The sequence below is a fragment of the Drosophila ananassae genome, chromosome 3L (genome assembly GCF_017639315.1).
Source record: "Drosophila ananassae strain 14024-0371.13 chromosome 3L, ASM1763931v2, whole genome shotgun sequence".
Classification (NCBI taxonomy): Eukaryota; Metazoa; Arthropoda; class Insecta; order Diptera; family Drosophilidae; genus Drosophila; species Drosophila ananassae.
The window spans coordinates 5076083-5094497 of record NC_057929.1 but is presented as its reverse complement, the minus strand read 5'-3'; the positions used below and the strand labels follow the sequence as shown (position 1 = coordinate 5094497).

The following is an 18415-nucleotide window of genomic DNA, read 5'->3' as shown; positions in this document are numbered from 1 at the left end:
ATTATATATTTTTGGCTCATAGTACCTTCTTCTAATACTTATCAAAATAAACCAGGAAAAACTGATTTCTTTCGTTTTTCGCTTTGAAATCTAATTAAAGGATTTAATTTAACGACAAGAAAAAGATTTGAATTTAATTATCGATAAATACTCGATAACAGCAGGTTCTCCTTGAAGCACCTTGCGTTTTATATCATGCAAGAGGTGGCACATTTATTATCGATTATTTTGGGACCAACGGTCTAAAATAAAACATCAACACTATCGATTCATTTCCTTCTTTAAACGCATTTCGTAAATACGAAGACTCCCAAAAAGTGTCAAATGACTTGCTAGTAATTCGAAACTATTAAAAGCCATGGAAGAACAGCCGATAAAGCAAGAAGTAAAAACCGAGATCGAAGCCCAAACACACCTCGACGAAGACGATAACACCCCGCTCCGAGAAAGTGCAATAGATTCGCCGCCCCATGCCTTTGCGCCGGGCGTTCCTTTGGTCCAATCCGGATGGGAAAGTGACCACGACGATGGCAGTCACCTTGCTGCACCCCGCACTCCGGGTGCCAGTTTTATGGAAATCGCAGCGAAAGTAGAGCCCAAGCCGGAAGTCCAGAATACGGATGAGGATGATGAAATGCTGGATCAGCTCCTGAATGAGGACTTCGACTGCGAGAGACCCGCGCCTGGTCCCGATATAAAACCAGTTGTTAAGTCGGAGCCCCGGGAAGCTACTCCCCGCACCCTGGACGGCATTCCAAGCCAATACACTCTTCGGGAAAACCTCAACGATATGGATCTGTGCAGCCTAGATGCTTTGCCATCAGAGATTCCTGCGGATGCCGAGAGTACCGACGCGCTTCTGGCCACTAAGAAGGAGATCCTGCAGCAGTTGGCCGAGGTGGAAACTGAGTATGCGTCAAAACCCAAGGAAAAGAAGAAGAAAAAGAAGCACAAAAAGGACCGGTCTCAAAAATCAAGCCAAAGCAAGGAGGAATCGGAGCCAAGGAAACGTCGACATAGTCAGAGTTCGCCCAACGACAGCCAGAAGGAGAACAAGCGCCACCGCAGCGGCCACAGTAGTCAAGGACATCATCATGGCCTGAAAACACCGAAACCCGATCCAGACTTCGACTGTATTCCAGTCAGAAGCGATGAACGGCATGTACGACTGGTGCAGTCCTCCCGCCTTTTTGCCCCAAAACAGGAGTTAGAGCAACCCAAAGTAAATCTGTCCCTGGCCGACAAGCGAAATAGAGCCACAGCTCGGGCCGAACTGGCATTGCTGATGTTCCAAAAGAAGAAGGACGACCAGGAGCAAGTGGAGGTTCAAGTGGTGGAAACAGTGAGCAAGCTGCCTGTCAGCGAATCGTTTCGCAATCAGGACTCCTTCGAGAATCCCTCGCCGATCTGCAACAACATGAACGTGACGTATGCGTTCAACTCCGTTCCAGGCACCAAGATAGAGTTTGGCAAGTGGGGCTTGGAAACTGTGCCGCAGGCTACCAGGGAACTGCTTCGTGTTCTGGGCATCAGCTTGGAGCGCCTGAAGCAGATTCAGATCACCGCCAAGCCATCGCAGCGCATTCTGAAACTAAAGAAGGAGCAGCTGGAGAAGGGACTCTCGCCGGCGGAGGACATCGAAACGGCGACACTTTACAAGAACGCTGCCACCCAAACGGAGGGCGTCTCCGCCACTCGAAGTGTTGAGACTCAAGTCCGCTTGGAGAGTCAATACAGTGGTGCTTTTTGGCAGGATCCAACTTTCGATGTGACGGATCTGACCCAGCAGCAATCGAACGTAATGTTCGCATTAATGGAGCTCTTCACGACGGTGCCCGACTCGACCTGGGCCCAGACACTCTACCGGGCCCTGGAACCGGCTCTCCACATTAAACGACGATTCAATCGTTAGCATTTTTAAATATTCAATATTCGCAATAATACACATCGAATTTATTTGTAAATCATTATTCCAAAGGCAACATGAAAACATGCCAAAGTTTCGATTGCGCTAGGACATTATATATAGTATGTAAACGTTGTCTTCCTCGAATATATATAATATATATGTGTGTTAAAATCTCTCAGAGGCTTTAAAGGCCGCACCGACTCATCGCTATCATCGCATATACATATAGAATTGTAAATCTCAGGCAAAGAGTACTCTTAACTTTTATAAAATTAATAAATACACATGCTCATATATATAATAGTACAAGTAACAAGTAGTGAACGTACTTCAGGGCTGCAAACAAATTGTCTTTTGCTAGAGAACAGCATTATATGTTATACTCCGACAGAGTCCTCTAGTTATTGGCTAATTAAGTCTAACTTGTAACTAAGCTTAAAGCAGATTGTATCATTTGCGCACTGTAAACACAAAGGGAGCCGACTCCTCCTCCTCCTGCTGCTCCAGCAGTGTAGTCCGTATCGTTGTCCGGTGCTCCTGGGCCTCCACATCGTCGTAGTCTACGGATGAGGAGCGCAGCAACTGGATCTGCGAATTGGAATCGTTTCTGGTGATGATCAGCGAAGCGGGACGTGGTCCTGGAAATTGTAAAACTTTAATCAGTCATCCCTTAGAGATTCAGATTATAAACCTTACCTGGTGGCGGCTTGGTTGTCAAGCGCTTGCTGCTTCCCTGGACATCCGCCTGGCGCTCGGAAACGTACTCCACGTTCGGTGCCAGCTTGGCGTGGTTATTATTGTTATTGCTGCTCGCCGTTTGTTGGATCGATACTCTCTTGTCGGCCTTGACGCTGCCCTGCTGCTTGAGGATGCCCTGCTCCCGACCCGAAGTCGATGGCTGAACGGTGCTGGAACTGGAGGAACTAAGCAATGGCGTCGTCATTGCCGCTCCGGCACTCGGTGTGTCGAGTTCTAAAATTTATACGATTTTTGGGTAAATTTAGTTAGGATTCTGGCGGCAGATGTCTCCCGTCACAGGTGCTCTGAGGTGCTGCCCCAGAGTAACATAGTTATAGTAACCAGGTGAATATCGAAACTCGGAACAGATGTTAACGGAAGGCGGAACATAAAACATTTATTAAAAAAAATATAAAATATAGAAGGAGTATAGAAAGCTGAATAAAATGCAACTGGTAACGAGTTGTTCATATTTATCGTTTATTTGATCCTTCATCTTGGGGGTTTGTGGGGTTTTTGAGGATTAGAAATGTCATCATAATTGTTAGTAGAGTAGAGGTTGTTCATGTTTCGTGGGGGATTCACAATTTTAAATGTGTTTTTGGGTGTGTGGTTGTGTGTTTCGTGTGTGGCAAGAATTTAAAAACTAATTATCAGCATATGTGGTAACAATTGGAATGATTTAGTAATTCGCACAACTCAACGTTAGTATTTGGTAGATAATACTTTCCGGAGACCGGATACCGGATCAAAGCCAAGCCAAAGCAAAAAATTAAACAAAAACCATAGATAGATTAAGATTATGGATGATATTATGATTTGATTTTGATTTTGGTCCAGTGTTTTAAAATGGTACGGTTTGTCAGACTATATATATGTTACTAAATTATGGATAATAGACCGGACACCGGTTCACCCATGCAGAGCTCCATTGGTTAATCACAGGCCAGCACAGGTCTCCCCTACCCGGCTCACAGCGGGGTATCGTCGTAAGTCTGTTCACCGGAGCTATTGGGTATGACCACCACCAGGGGCAGGGAGCTGGGCTCGTTCAGCAGCTCACTGCTGATCGAGATCTGGCGCGAGGTGTGATGATAGGCGCCACCAACACTGCCATTAAACACCGAATCTACATGCATTAGATCGAGCGTGCTACCGCTTAAATTGTTACCATTGCCCAGATGACTTGTGTGGATACTATGAGCACTTGGTGCCCCCACCAGAGTGCTCAGACTCTGCAGCGAGTGGGAGCTGGCGCTGCGATTGTACCCGGCATGCAAGTACTTATTGTTGTTGAGGTGCATCTGCTCGTCGGATGGCGATCCGAATTCTGAGGATTCGCGGATGGGTGCTAATTGCAGTTGGGCGACAGCCGCCATCATCTCACCTGTGGGACTCGGCCTCTCGCTAATGGCCACATCCTCGAAGGCCTCCTCGTTGAGGGTCTGCAGGGCGCCGCAGATCATTTGCTCCTCCAGCGTGACCTAGACATACAAAATATCTCATTAGATCTCTCAATGGAAGCTAAAAACACAATTTTTTTCTTAAATAATATTTCAAGATCAATTGATATACACACATTTTTTATTTACAGACTTTAAGAAACGTTTCCTCATCTTTTTTCAAGTGGTATGATTCAGTGCTCTTGAGGAAATAACATAAATATTTAAAGAACCCACTTAAAAGCAAATACTCATGTACCACATATGTTCTCAAGAGGGTATTATTTGACCCAGAAATTTGGGTTCTACCATAACGAATCTTGAATTTTCAGTCCTTACGAACATGAATTCCATAGAAATAGTTTTTGTTTCTTAAATTTAGAAATCTTTCACGAAATTTCCAAAAAAGGACATCTAAAAAGAGTGGGGGATTTTTGAGCGAAAGGACAATATGACCCCCTGCGATTGCCATATCTTAGCCAATAAATATCCGATTTTTGAGCGGAGTACCTTAATCGATTCGTAGATCGATTCGCCTTAAATCTGCATTAAAATCTAGAAACTTAATATTTTTTCAATTTTTTCTAAAATTTTCTGGGCCATCCCCTTCTAAATGTGGAACTGACAAGGGGACGACAAAATGACCCCCTGCGATGACCATATCTTGGCCAATATATATCCGATTCTTGAGCGGAATACCTTAATCGATTCGTAGATCGATTCGCCTTAAATCTGCATTAAAATCTAGAAACTTAATATTTTTTCAATTTTTTCTAAAATTTTCTGGGCCATCCCCTTCTAAATGTGGAACTGACAAGGGGACGACAAAATGACCCACTGCGATGACCATATCTTGTCCAATATATATCCGATTCTTGAGCGGAATACCTTAATCGATTCGCAGATCGATTCTCCATTGTTCCCCATCAAAATCTGGGAACAGAATATTTTCTCAATTTTCTTGGTTTCGATTTTTTCTAAAATTTTCATAGTTTTGAAAAATGTCGTAATCAATTGATCCTGCAACTTAGGGTTGTTTGGGAATGGGTTTCTTGCTTATGAATGTGCTTAAATGTGGGCGTGTTTCTTTTTGGATTCAGTCTGGGTCTGTTGGATGGTGTCTCATCGGGAGCTTTACCTGCAGGTACTCGTAGTCATGAACTTTTGACTGGCATTTCGTTTCGGTTTGTTAGAATGGTCGGAATAAGAATAGATCAAAGCACATGAGTTAGAGCAGTTGTCGATCCCGATCCCTGATCATAATGCCCCAAAGTGAAGATAATATTAAAAGCGTACCTGTTTTTCCATATGACTGACAGAGTTCTTGCGCGACAGAGACTCTCGGGGTGGCTGCATCAGGGCATCGGTTACGTCCTTGATCATCGGGACATTCGAGGGGGGCTCCAAGGCGGCGGGCTGCTGCGACTGCTGGCGCTGGGGCTTCCGTGGCAGGCGTTCGCACTCCCGCAGCGTGGTGATCAGCAGCCGGAACAGCTCCCAGTGGCCAAAGCTTAGGCCCAGAACCTGTCATACAATTGTGGAGTTAGTTATCTGTTATATATTCTTTTAAAAGAAGTTCCTTACCGATTTGAGGTCCGGCATATCACAGTGCTTCAGCACACGTCCATTAATGGCATTCTCGCGGAGCACGGGCGCCAGCTTGGCCATTGCCGGCTTCATGTCATCAATTCTCTCCAGCAAACTGATGACTCCGTCCACCGTCAGGTCGGTAAGCTTGGTTTGCAGGATGTCCTCCTGAATGGTAGAAAAATATAAGAATTATTTTATAAAAATAAAGGAGAGGGAAGAACTTACACCAAAGGAATCGCTGGGCGAGTTTATGAGTGGCGTGACGGGTTCGGTGCTGGTGCTAAGATTCCTGGAGCGCAGCTCATTGGCCGGCGGATATTCGTTCTGGAACATTTGGTAAGGTGGATAGGTCTGAGGTGAAGGCACATAGGTGGTGGGTGCTGGGAATTGACGCATGACGTTGGAAACACTGGGTCTCGTTTGCAGGACAAGCGAGCCCTCATCCTCGATGGTTTGCTGGTCCTCTGTGGGAAGAAATATGTTTAGTTTTTGGAAAGGATCACACTTTGGATGCTCTTACCCTTCAAAACCTTCCTCAGGTAGGGATCCAGGTTAATAGTGAAGGGCAAGAATATGCGGAGATCCGCCACAAGAAGATCTGATTTGTGCAACTGCAGGAAGGCGTCGAGTTTCCTCTCATCCCGATCCAGTTCCAGAAGAGGAGCAGCTTCTCGCAAGTAGGCCAGCTTTGGACGCAGTCTGAGGGATTTAAAGAGATTAGTTGTTTTGTAGATTCCAGGAGTAAGAGGAAACTCACTTTTCGTAAACACTTTGCAGGGAAACCGACTCGTCCGCATTGCCGTCCATAAACTGGTCGTGGTGCAGGACTATCATACTGGCCCTCAGGGGCCACTGCTCCGTGAGATTGATCCAGGAGCTGAGCCGGTACCAACTGAAATCAATCTGGAAGGCCTTGAGCAGGCGCACGGTGATGTAGATGACGTTCATCAGGCGCCGCATACTCCTCGGATTCACATCACTGAAGTAGTCATCCGTCAGCACAATCCTCGACAGATCGATCACTGTCTGCGGGTTCTGTCCAAGACGATGGAGATTGGAGCCCGTCGAGCTGGCCACGGACTCGGAGAGACGCAGTTTCTTACCACCGCCTCCTCGTCCTTGGCCACGCAGCTTCTCCTGGCTGGAAATGATCTCTGAGGCATTGGACAAACGGCGAGCGGACACCGAGTGACCCAAGGTGGCTCCATCCTCCGTTTGATACTCTCCGCCTGTGCTCCGCTTGAACAGGAGCGCCGTCATCTGAGCTCGCTGCACCTTCCGCAGCCCAGAGTTCTGTAGGTAGACTGGCAGATGGACCAAGTTCCTCAGGAAGTCGTGTCCTCCGATTCCGCCCTCTGTGAACAGCCTTCGGCTGTTGGCCTCCGCCGCTTTGGCAATGACATGGGGATCCACCGAAATGAGGAGTACAAATGGCCTGTTGGGAGAGGAGAGCAGTGTCTGCACGGCATTCAGGAGGGTGAGTATCCTCTCGGTGTCGCAGGAGTCCAGGGCATCGATCACGCCAACCAAACGACTCTGTTGGTTGGTGAACGCATCGAGGCACTTGACCATGTCCGTCATGACGGCCACCTCGGCGCCCAGCATGGTTAGGGGGGCAGTTTCGCTGGACCGAACCGCCCGCTTCAGCTGCCGGATGTGGGATGTGAAGAGGGAGACACACACCTTGGCCAGCACATGGAGGTGGGTGCAGATGAGGGTTCCCATCACGGCGGCAATTACATACAGAGCGACCAGGATCTGTGGTCGTTCCGACTCGCTGGCGAAGGTGAAGTAGGCCACGATGAGGGAAATCCCAGTCACCAGGGTGATCAGGGCCAGTTCGAAGACGACCACGATGGGAATACAGCACATGCGACGCCATCGCCAGCCCACATCCACCTTGAGGCACTTGGGCCGGAAGGCTCGATACAGTCTGGTGGCCAGCCATCCGTAGTGGGACTCAATGGCATCCAGGAGGGAGGCCAGCATATGGGCCACTGCTCCGTCGCCGGTGGGAGAGGCGCTGTTCGCCTCCGCAAAGTGAAACCTAACCGGCTTGGCCTGGGAGTCTGACTGTGGTCCTGGTGGATGACAAAAAGCCACCTGCAGTATCAGTCGCAACCTTGTGATCCTCTTCTCCAGACCATGCTGCACGGAGTAGGCCCACTGCAAGTCCATCTGGTAGTTACAGTACTTGACGGCCGCCAGGAGGAGGTAGGCAAGCAGCATGAAACCCACGGCAGCCGAGACTCCGATCACCGCCGACCAGGTGCTCAGACCCACAATGGTGCCAATCAGGAGGGCCACGTGCAGGCAGACGAGGAAGAGCAGGCCGCTGGTCTTCACGGGTGGCTCCGCCCACTGGCGGGCAAAGTTGTTCATCTCGTCGCGCAGCTTGTTGAGCAGGAAGCTCTTCCCACTGCCCCATTTGGCGTACAGACCCACGGTTATCGGGGTGGTCAGGGTGGGCTCGCTGAGCACGTCCGCCAGGGCGGAGGAGTACAGCTCGTAGCCCAGCATGCCCTCGGAGTCCTCGTTGGTATTCAGGCGTCGGGCGCCAAATACTTGGCCCAAAATGGTCTTCTGGTGCAGGGAGTCGAGGTTGTAGGGCGTCTCGCCGGCCTTGTTGGCCCGGTAGAGGAGCTGACTGTGCTTGGGATTCCGGAGCAGAGCCTCCACGATCGCCTTGCTCCGCGCCCGCATGGCAATGTGCAGGCAGGTGTCGCCCCTCTTATCACTGGCCGTCACCTTGGCCTTCCTGTCCAGCAGCATGTGCACGATTTCCAGGTTCCTATTCCTGACAGCCCTCAGGAGCGGAGTATCGCCGTCTTTGGTGGCGGACTCCAGGTCGGGATTGGTGGCCAGCAGTAGCTTGACGATCGGGGTGTGACCCTTCTCTACAGCCGTGTAAATGGCCGTCTTACGATCCTTTCCCTGAATATCCACATCGGCGTGTTTCTTGAGGAGGGCTTCCACCACAGTTCGATGACCTGCTTTCACGGCATGGATCAGTGGGGTGTCTGCTCCTCGATCCTGGATGTTGATGTAAGCACCGGCAGCTATTAGGGAGGCGGCTATATCCTGGTATCCCTCACGGGCGGCTATGCAGAGAGCGGTCATGCCATCCTTGTCCAAGGCATTCACGTTGGGCTTCTTCTCCAGAATGGAACTGACACAGTCGGTGTGTCCGCCGGAGGCTGCCACCAGCAGGGGCGTCCACGAATACATTCCTGCTGTATCCACGTTGGCTCCAGCCTTCAGCAGGGTGTCCACAATCTCGACATTTCCACGCCGGCATGCCCAGACGAGTGCGGTGGTTCCGTACTTGTCTCCCACATTGACTTTGGCGCCTCGCTGCACCAACAGCTCCACGATGTCCTTGTAGCCACGCCCAGCGGCCCACAGCAAGGCTCCCAGGTGGTAGTTTCCGTGGGCATTGCCATCGGCTCCTTTGTCCAGCAGTAGACGCACCAGCTCCGTATGCCCCCGATAGGCAGCCCACATCAGACTGGTCCAGCCACCCTAGACGAAAGTCTGTGAAGGATCAGCTAACAAGAGGAATAAGTTCCATTAACTTACCATGTCTCTGTGCTCGATTTCAGCGCCATGATCCAGAAGCAGTTGGACGACATCAAAGTGGCCATTTCGGGAGGCACACAGCAGAGCTGTCCAGTTGTCCAGATCCTCTGCCTGGACATCAGCACCGCGGGCCAGGAATTCCCGGACAAAGGAGGTCAGACCGCGTCCGGCCACAACCATCAGCACGGTAGTGGCATTCTTAGGGATTAGAGATTGGATTGTATAAGATTGGAGGCTATTATATGCCTAGAAGTTCTCTGTACTCACCTCATCCCTGTCGTCGATCGTTAGGTGCCGACTATCCAGGATAGCTCGCAGACCGGATATGTCATTATTGTCGATGTACTGCAGCAAGGCGCGATGTCCCAGTGAACCCATGGAGTCTCCGTAGCGATTTATGTTCTGCCCGAGGAAAATCAGAGGTATTAGAATGGGTTTTCCTCAAGATATTTTCAATAAATTTTCATTTGAAAGAAAAGATAACGTCATGCAAATAAAAACTGTTGGGTTTTGGCAAGACTTGTTCTGGTTATTCGTGTTATGAAGCAATTAGAACTGAAAAAAATCGGTAACAACTTGTATTTTAGGGGAAATACTACATAGATTAGACTTCCAGGGGGGTCAAGAGTTGAACATTTGCTGGACAGGCATGCTGAACCAAGGAAAACCAAAAGGTAATTATTCCTAGGAAAGTATAATTATTTTATCTTACAATTAGTACTAAGTAATGGTGGACGGTTAGTCCCATGATCGACTCATCGAACCGTACCAATAAAATAATTAATTGTGTTATAAAAGCCGCCACCATCGATGGGTAATTGCGAAATAAAGAGCTCCACGAAATCAGTATGAAAAGTAGATTTTTTTTAACTGCCTGATTGGGGACATATCCCAAAAATATACCTAGGAGAGCCTATAAATAACCCTGAACTCATATCTGGGCAGTAGAACCCGTGAAAATCCATCTGGAGAGACATCTTTGATCTCGTAATCTCATGGCAAACACTAATAGATGCTCCACGAGTCAGGTAATCGCCCATCTTAACGATAACGTCACAGATTGTCGTATTTGTTATTTGAACAAATGCCAGAGCACATCCCCTCACGCATTGCAGTAGCTTGGCTTTAATTTATTTGTTTATTTTTTATCAAATTAATTTGTGTTTTAAGAGTTAAAATGTTAAGGGGGAGCATAACAGAGGGGATCAATAAAACACCAAAGATCTTGTTTGTATGTCTTGAGAACCTTGGTGGGTCTTCGGTTTCAATCGAAGGTGTTAAAATGCACTCGAGCATAAAACGGTAAAGCTAATACAAACTGGTAAACAGAGTTACTTGGCATAGATCTAATTGCTGCTTTTTAAGCTACCTAGAACGAATCAAATAATGGCATTTAAAGCGGGTATCTCAGAGTATGTCTGGCCGAAATAGATAGAAAATAGATTAGTCAGTTGGGTCAGATTTATGGCAGCCACTGAGGAGGTGTCTGAGTCAGGTGGTCTGGAGTACGCCTATTAATAATGTTTATCTCTGGCGTACTTTTGGCATTTCACCCATTCGACCATTAAAGGAATTTTCGTATTATGTCCCCCATTATGGCCAATTCTGAATCGGAACTAATGGGCTATATTGCGTGACTAAATCATGGGATTGGAGGGGTGTTGTGTATACTTTACATTTTTTGACTTTTTCTTCGTCGGCGATCGCAGGTTGTTGAGACTCAGCCGCGAGGCACTGAGAATCAGTTCATCGAAGCTCTTGGATAGTTTCATTTTCTTAAAGTTTTTTTCTCTTTTATTTCTACTTTAATTTATTCTTTAGTTTAGAATGATATCAGTTCTCTTGTACGTGCGTCAAGCTGATAAAACATGTAAGCATGGAAGTGCTTGGCTCTCCGACACAGAATCACTTTTAGCATTCACTCCAAACTGGCACCTCACTGGTTACAACGTTGTTGGATTTTTAATCAAGTGCCAGTTTGTGCAAATTAATTTATTTCTCTTCTCTTGGCTGCCTAGTGAATTGGCAAATTAATTCCTGTAATATTTGCTCAGTATTTTTTTTCATGTTTGATTAATTATTTATTAGTGGATTAGATTCCATAGTTATTTTGTCTCTATGATATAGAAGCTTGACTTTCTTGTTCCATTTAATTGTTGATTTATTCTGCAGCACTTTTATTTAATTATTATTTAATTTTCTAGACTTTTATAGTCATAATTGTAATAAATATTGTCACTGGTCTGCCACACAAATCACTTGACAAATTCGTAGTTTTTTGTCCATTTCTTGTCTTGCTAATTAATTTATGAATTCATTTCTTTATTATATCTTTTTTTGAAGAGCGATTTGCGCGATGCAACCGACCGCCTCAGCTGCTCGCCGATTTCTGGCGAGTGTCCGAGTTATCAAGCCACCGGACGGACGGCTGAGGTGAGCATCGCTCTGGCTTCTGGCTGATTACAGGTGGGTGGTTGGATGGTTGCTTGGCGGCTGGGGACTGCCGCCTTGGGAAGTGGCAGTTTCGTGTCGCAAATACTGTAATTGGTCAGCAAAGCCACCAAGACTTGCCCCTTTTGGGGGAACGTGTTTTCCGGTTTTTGTGTGTTTTTTTGGCCTTTGGGAGCTATAAGCTTACGACTCCTGCTGCCACGAGCGTTGCACAAAGACTGATTGACCGACCAGGTTTTGGCGGTCTGGCTATTTTTGCCCGCCACTCGCTTGCGTAAATAAAGTTTCACTCGAATTTATGCTTCTTCTAAGGCCGTGTGAAATGTAATTAATTGTGCTGGCTGTTCGAGTTTATGGCTTCCATTAGGTTATTGAACGACCAGCCAGTCAGTCGGTCTTCTCAGGACATTCTTTGCGTTTATCAGACATTTCAGTGTTTTACACGCTAATTACAAACACCAGACACAGTATCTGTATCTCGAGAAGTTCGCCGTACTTTCAGATACTTCGCGATTAGGTTAAAGTATCTGCGACAGTGACACAACACGATCGATAAAATGGAGACGCATAGTGAACGATTGCCAATTGGTGAGTTTATGTTCTTCGACTTGACTCTCGAGTGGCTGCCAGACACTCGAACTTCACTTAAGGGGCTTTAGTACTCAAGAGCCATACCAGTGGGTTAAGAATCTGTTTCTGGGGCCCAGTACAGCAGGGGGAGAATCACTAGTTATCATACTAACTACCTTAAATATGTCACAAGTAATACAAAGTATTAAAAATCATTTAGACAAAATGATTAACTCGAGTCTAACTATGTAAAAGTGTTAATTAAATAAGTAATAGCTTAAGTAATTGCTGTTTTATACACTATATTTTTTAAACAATAAACTGTGAATGTAAATATGAGCACACCTTTCTCAGACCTCTAAAGTTAATATTTTTATTTATTTATTGGTTAGGAACTATTAAAGTTATAATTGAGTCTAGTGGCACTATTAATTTTCATTAAGAATTGTTGGGTAATATGTAAGTCTAGTTTTTGTTTACTTCCTAGCTGTATTATCTTTTTAAATTGAATAAGATATCCTATAATACTTGGTTGGATAATTTCAGGATAAATTCTTGGTGGGAAAAGGATTCAGATTATAAGACTTGTACTCTCTCTTTTTTGTTTCTAAACTATATAACCCACTATGAATTAAAATGAAACTTATTCTATTTATGTATTTCGATTAATATTGTTAGAAGCAGCATTGTCACAATGAATTAAATCAATATATATTAAGAAAACCCCTATATCCTTCACCGCAAGTGTTTACCAAAGGTGCTAGGCTTGAGGAGTGCGAGCCGAATAAAAGAGTTGAAAGAAAGACAGACCATTCTTGGTGCATTAGTGGCACAAAAGAGCAAAAGCAGTTAACCAAAGTCGGGAGCGAAGAAGCGACTGCAACTAGAATAGTTATTTTTAGATCCAGTGCACGCGACCCATACAGGTTTTTTCCATTATGGGGGGGAGATACCTTAGTGCCCACTCTGTGTGTGGTGTGCGTGTGTGCGAGTGTTCGAGTGTATATTTGGGTATCTATGCATGTACATGGGGTTAGGCCAATCTGGGGGGTTAGGACAGATCCAACAAGCGGCAGAGCAACAACGTTACAGCAACAACACCAACACGGCCAGGATAGTTCGCATTTACGTGGACATGGATGTGGGAGAAGCGACGCAGGGCCAGGTTGAAGTGACTGAAACGGCGGGAAGGACTCTGATTGGTATGGTCATCCTGCTCCTGGCTGGTAATCGGCTTCCCATCAGTCTCAGCCTCCGCCTCCGCCACTGCAGCATCCGTTTCCTCCTCAATGTCGATCACGAACCGGGGCAGGGAACTGTGTGGCTTCAACTCGGTTCCGAACTGTCGATTGTGCGGATGGATTCGGGTGGGACTTCGATGGCTCAGCACTCGCTCCTCGCTCTCCAGGAGTGGCTGGTGGAGGGACTGCAGATCGTTGTGGTGCAGATTGCTGACCAAGGCCCCAATGGTGGTGGAACTGCTGCCGGCTCTGTTGGGGCTGCCGGGTGTCGTAGTGCCAGGAGTAGTGCCGGAGTCTGTGGCGGCGTTCTTTCGGCCATCTTTCGGCATGCTGGCGGGTTGGTTATATGATCGGGGTTTCGGCTTTCAGGTGACACACTCACGAGATGCTCAAATGCACTCGCTTATCTAGGACGTGGCTAGTTAGTATATCATTATTTACGTGACTTAAATCACTACGAAAGCTGTGCGCTTTATGGCAGTTTGGCTTTATCGAACGATGTGTTGTAGTCTTGTTGTCTGTTAGTCTGGTCTGGTGCGGTTCTTTGGGAAATGAAAGAGCAATGAAATCCATTCCCTTAATGAATCTCAATTGATTGACCGATGCAGAGCCATTTGGGGTGGACCTACACATCAAATACTAGACCTGTCTATCAATCTGGTTTACTTCTGGAATTCCCATTCCTCAAGAAGAGTGGACTGGCTGATAACAGCGGGGATTGTGAGGCTTTTGTGGCACGAGGAACTGACAAGTCTTGGATAACAAGTATCACATGATATCCCCGATAACAAAGGAGCGCATCTCGACTATTAAGTTTCCAACTTGCATAACACTTATCGCTGAATGGGGAATTCGCTGGAGAGAGAACACACCTCACTCCCACCCGGACTCGACTTTAGGCGGGCCTTGAACATCTTCACCAGACTCTCGCCGTTCAATTCCGTTTTGGAGGCCGCCAGGAAATCGATGGGGGAATAATATTTATTTCTTTATTCGAATTGGAAGCCGCCGAACGAACTTTGGGCATCGACTGCCGCCAGTAAACTGTCCGCTTTTCCCCATCGGCGAGCATCATATAAGCGATGGGCTGGTCTGGGCTGGGCCCTGGCCCCCCAAACGATCCACCCAACCAGGGGTGTTTAGTTTTCATTAATTGGGCAAACAGGCGAGTCAGATAACTCAGATAAGCAGCGGATACTGGACGGCTGTAGGCTCTAGGGGCTATGGTCTCTATGGAGCTATAGCTATAGCCTATTGTCATTTCCTTATGGACAAAAGACAACAGAATTATATTTTTATCGGTTTAATTACCTTTTCTTTATTTCCCCCAAAAAGTGTAAATAGAAGTGACTTAACCGGAAAGGGATAAGGGGATTCGATAATTTTTATGAGGTCTAATAGGAGGGCTTAGGAGGAGTAGATCTTAAGAGTCTTTTTGAAGTTTTCTTTTAAGAATTTAAAGCTAAAAAAGGATGAGGTTTAAAAATGTCTATAAAAGAAGTTAAAACTCATACAAAAAATATGTAAATGTGTATTATTTTTGCCTTCTCCTGTAGAACTGAAATCGATACTCCGCAAGACCACCAATCGTATTTTAAGTGACAAAGAATGACCCATATCTCCAGCCTTCCAGTTCATCGCGTGACTTAAGTCGTTGAAGAAATTCTTGAGAATTCCTTACTCATAAGTACTCTTTTTTTTTTAACAAGCTTTGTGGCACAATTGTGAAAGAATAACTAGCATACTTTTTGGCGCTGTTATCAATGGCATGAAAGGTAAGGTCCATGTAGACTATGTGGTTAAGTAGATTCCACTTTATAGAAGGGTGTGAGAGCACCGAGTCACCTCCACTAGCAGTGACGATAAAACAAACAGTTGGAACAGCAGTTTGCGACGCCCCGTCACTTATCGGTTAAACAATCTGCTTCTGCAAACGTAGGCGGCGGTATCCGATAAGCTAACGACATCTATAGTCTGAAACATATGGCCATTAAGCCCTGCTTTTGGCCGTAAAACCCACCTGGATCGAATTGCCGCCACGACCGAAGGATCCACGCAACAGGCCGAAGGGAAAGATGCTGCCGTAGCCGCCCTGATCGGCCCGGCGATCCGTCTGGGCGGCACTACTGGTCGTTGGGGAATCCTGCAGCGGATCCGGATTCAAAGGCGACATCTCCGAGTAGGCCTTGCCCACCAGGTGTAGTTTGGGAGTGCGGCGCATATTTAATCACTATTACAAACACTCTACAATAATGAGGTAACTTTGGCAACCGTTTTTTATCTTTTCCGGTAAAAGTTTTCAAATATTTGCTTCCCCTTGTGGGGCTTACACAGAACTGAACATCTCCGAGCGAAAACTAGAAGCTACAAACTATAATATATACATATATATTATATATTTAAGAGCTTTGAAAATTCGCAACAACAAACAAAATGTATAAATGAAAAATAAAACACAAAACCGAGATTACAATCTATTCGGAATAAACAATATGGTCAGCGATTAGTGGAGCGCACACGGCGCGCTCTGAATTCGAATTGGAAGTGGAAATAGAACCGCTGGCGTTGGCGGAGCAGAAGCAGAAGGCAGAAAGCACAGAGCATTCATTCGTCAATCGGTTCTCCTGTCGGGGTGGCCTACCCACACCACCCACGCTCCCATGCCGGCCCGGCCGTGGCGCTCGTTTATTTTTGACTTTTTTTTTTTTTGATAAAATGCGAAAACTGTAACCCCAAATAACGGTGTTTATCAAACTGGGTGTGTGTGCCCAGACACACACGTGACACGCGAATGTGGGTGATGTCGCAATGAAAACAAAAGCGAAAAATCCACAACATACTATTCTAAAGATTAAGAGACACACAGCCGAAGCTTTAAATACACTTTGTTTTTCAATTTGGCTGGAAAGACTTTATACTGAGGGATACACTTTGAAAATTTGTGTTTCTCGTAAGAATTTAGTTTCAAAAAACTTTTTTTTTCAACTCAATCATATGCAAAAATACGACAATTTACCAACAAAACTGTACGTTTTTTAAAAATTATATATTTCTAAAGTTCTTTCTGCTATAAGTTCTTTTTTCTATAGTTTAAAAATTATAAAGAAAAGTATATAATTATAATTTAAAATGTTTTTATACATACTACTATGATATTATCAATTACAATATTTCTAAAAAGCAAATCATGACACATTTTGAACTATTTTCCAGTCATACATTTTGTTTTTTTATTTTATAATACAGAAGATATTAAACAAAGTTAAAATAACATTTAAAACTAAAAACAAACTCAAAAAAACCCCTTTTGAAAAAAGCTAGTAATTTGGGAATACAAAAAGTTCCAAAACTACCTCACGAACCAGGTTTAAAAATCCTCTTTATTTTTTTCAATTTATTAAAAGTTCAAGGAATAAGTCGATAATAAAAAAATAAGAATAATTTTCTAGATATCCTATCCACTGAGACCTTAGATTTGTTTATTTTCCAACTCACTTGGGGATTGGATATCCGTCTGTCGCTATTTCTTGAGATCGCCAACTGCGATTCCACGAAATGCGAAATGGAGTAGACCGGAACACTTTCCACCATATTTATCCGAAAAGATGATATTACTATATCATTCACATACACCTCAGACACCTCAGACGATGGAGCAATAATCGTGCGTCAAGTTACGAGACGTTCAAAAAGCAAACTGAGAGACATCGGACAGCTAGCTTGATAAAGGCAGATCAAACATTGCAAAAGGTATGATTTATCGCACAAATTAGCATTGATTTGTGAGGTGGGTAGTGGAGGTGGCGGTGGGGATTATAAAAGAGATATCAAGTACCTTTATGGATCTAGATTCCATGGCTTGTCAAGATCGTTGTGGAAAAATATAGAAATCAATTGGTCAGCTCGAATTAGCACTCTTAAATTTGATGAGCACTCAATAATTGGACGAGTAATGGACGAGGCCAACTCGATGATGATGATGCATTGAAATTGTATACAAGTTGATTCTTTTAAAGCTCCCGCTGTCATAGGCGGATATAAAATGTGGAGTGTGCGATAAGGGGGTCGATTGGAGGGTTCTTTACATTGGCAGTCCCCAAGGCATTATGACAGATTACACACTAATGAGAACGAAAAACCTATAGTCGATAGCGCTTCCTTCTATAATACAATTAAATAATATATCCAAAATAAACGGATGACGATTTCTAGACGAAATCTAAAATCGGAATGGGCCAGAATATAATAATTATAAAAATAAATACAAAAACGCAAGTGGGTATGGGGTGTATGGTGTGTGTATGATATTGCAAGTTCTAGGTCTTTAAGTTTATTTATGTAAACTACATCTATAAGTATAAGTATCTTAATGTGGAATAGACGAGTGTCCGTGAGTGTTTGTGTGTGAGTGAGCTCTAGAACGATACAATGGAGAATAGTTCATATGCCGACGACAATGAGTCTACAGATCCATTTTGTCAGTGAACTACCAATTAGCACTTTTTGGCTTATCTACGAGTACTATATAATTATCGGACTAGCTCGTGTTTCTGTTGTCTACAAACAAAAAAAAGCGCATAACTATTTCGGCAAATACATGATCCGTACGTAGATCCATCTATATCTGGAACCAGTCTAATCCAGATGGACGGCACTCACCTGTTGATCGGATCAAGGGCATATATCCGTGGGGCCCCGTTCCGGATCGTGGCGGGATCTGTCAGCAGGATCTGGGTCTCAGGTCTCAGGTCTTCGAGCCGAATGAAAACAAACTACAGCTGAGCAGCGTTCATTGAGCACAGCTGAGCGCACGTGTATCTGTATCTGTATCTGCGGCTCCCCTCTGTATCTGTGTGTGCGGTCTGCGGAGTATCTTGAGGCGTGTATGAGTGTGT

The 18415-nt window shown here is 45.3% G+C and overlaps 2 protein-coding genes across 17 annotated transcripts; one reads left to right on the top strand and one right to left on the bottom strand.

The window, feature by feature from the left end:
• Positions 1-235: 235 nt before the first annotated feature.
• Positions 236-2205, top strand: LOC6494963 (protein panoramix). Its single transcript, XM_001959283.4, has one exon. The coding sequence runs from the start codon at positions 359-361 to the stop codon at positions 1910-1912; it is 1554 nt and encodes a 517-aa protein (XP_001959319.1). The 5' UTR covers positions 236-358; the 3' UTR covers positions 1913-2205.
• Positions 1932-18318, bottom strand: LOC6495656 (kinase D-interacting substrate of 220 kDa B). 16 transcript variants are annotated; one of them, XM_032450076.2, is made up of 13 exons: positions 18180-18304; positions 13409-13927; positions 9526-9660; positions 9259-9456; positions 6437-9201; positions 6200-6378; positions 5905-6143; positions 5674-5844; positions 5386-5613; positions 5228-5257; positions 3819-4131; positions 2606-2881; positions 1932-2547 (listed from the first exon to the last, which is right to left on the bottom strand). In XM_032450076.2, the coding sequence occupies exons 2-13, from the start codon at positions 13847-13849 to the stop codon at positions 2360-2362; spliced, it is 5163 nt and encodes a 1720-aa protein (XP_032305967.1). In that variant the 5' UTR covers positions 13850-13927; positions 18180-18304; the 3' UTR covers positions 1932-2359. The 16 variants fall into 16 exon arrangements, with proteins under 16 accessions (XP_032305967.1, XP_032305969.1, XP_032305973.1 ...); XM_032450078.2 differs by having other exon boundaries at positions 4035-4131; XM_032450082.2 differs by lacking the exon at positions 13409-13927 and having other exon boundaries at positions 18180-18318.
• Between the last annotated feature and the right edge of the window lie 97 nt (positions 18319-18415).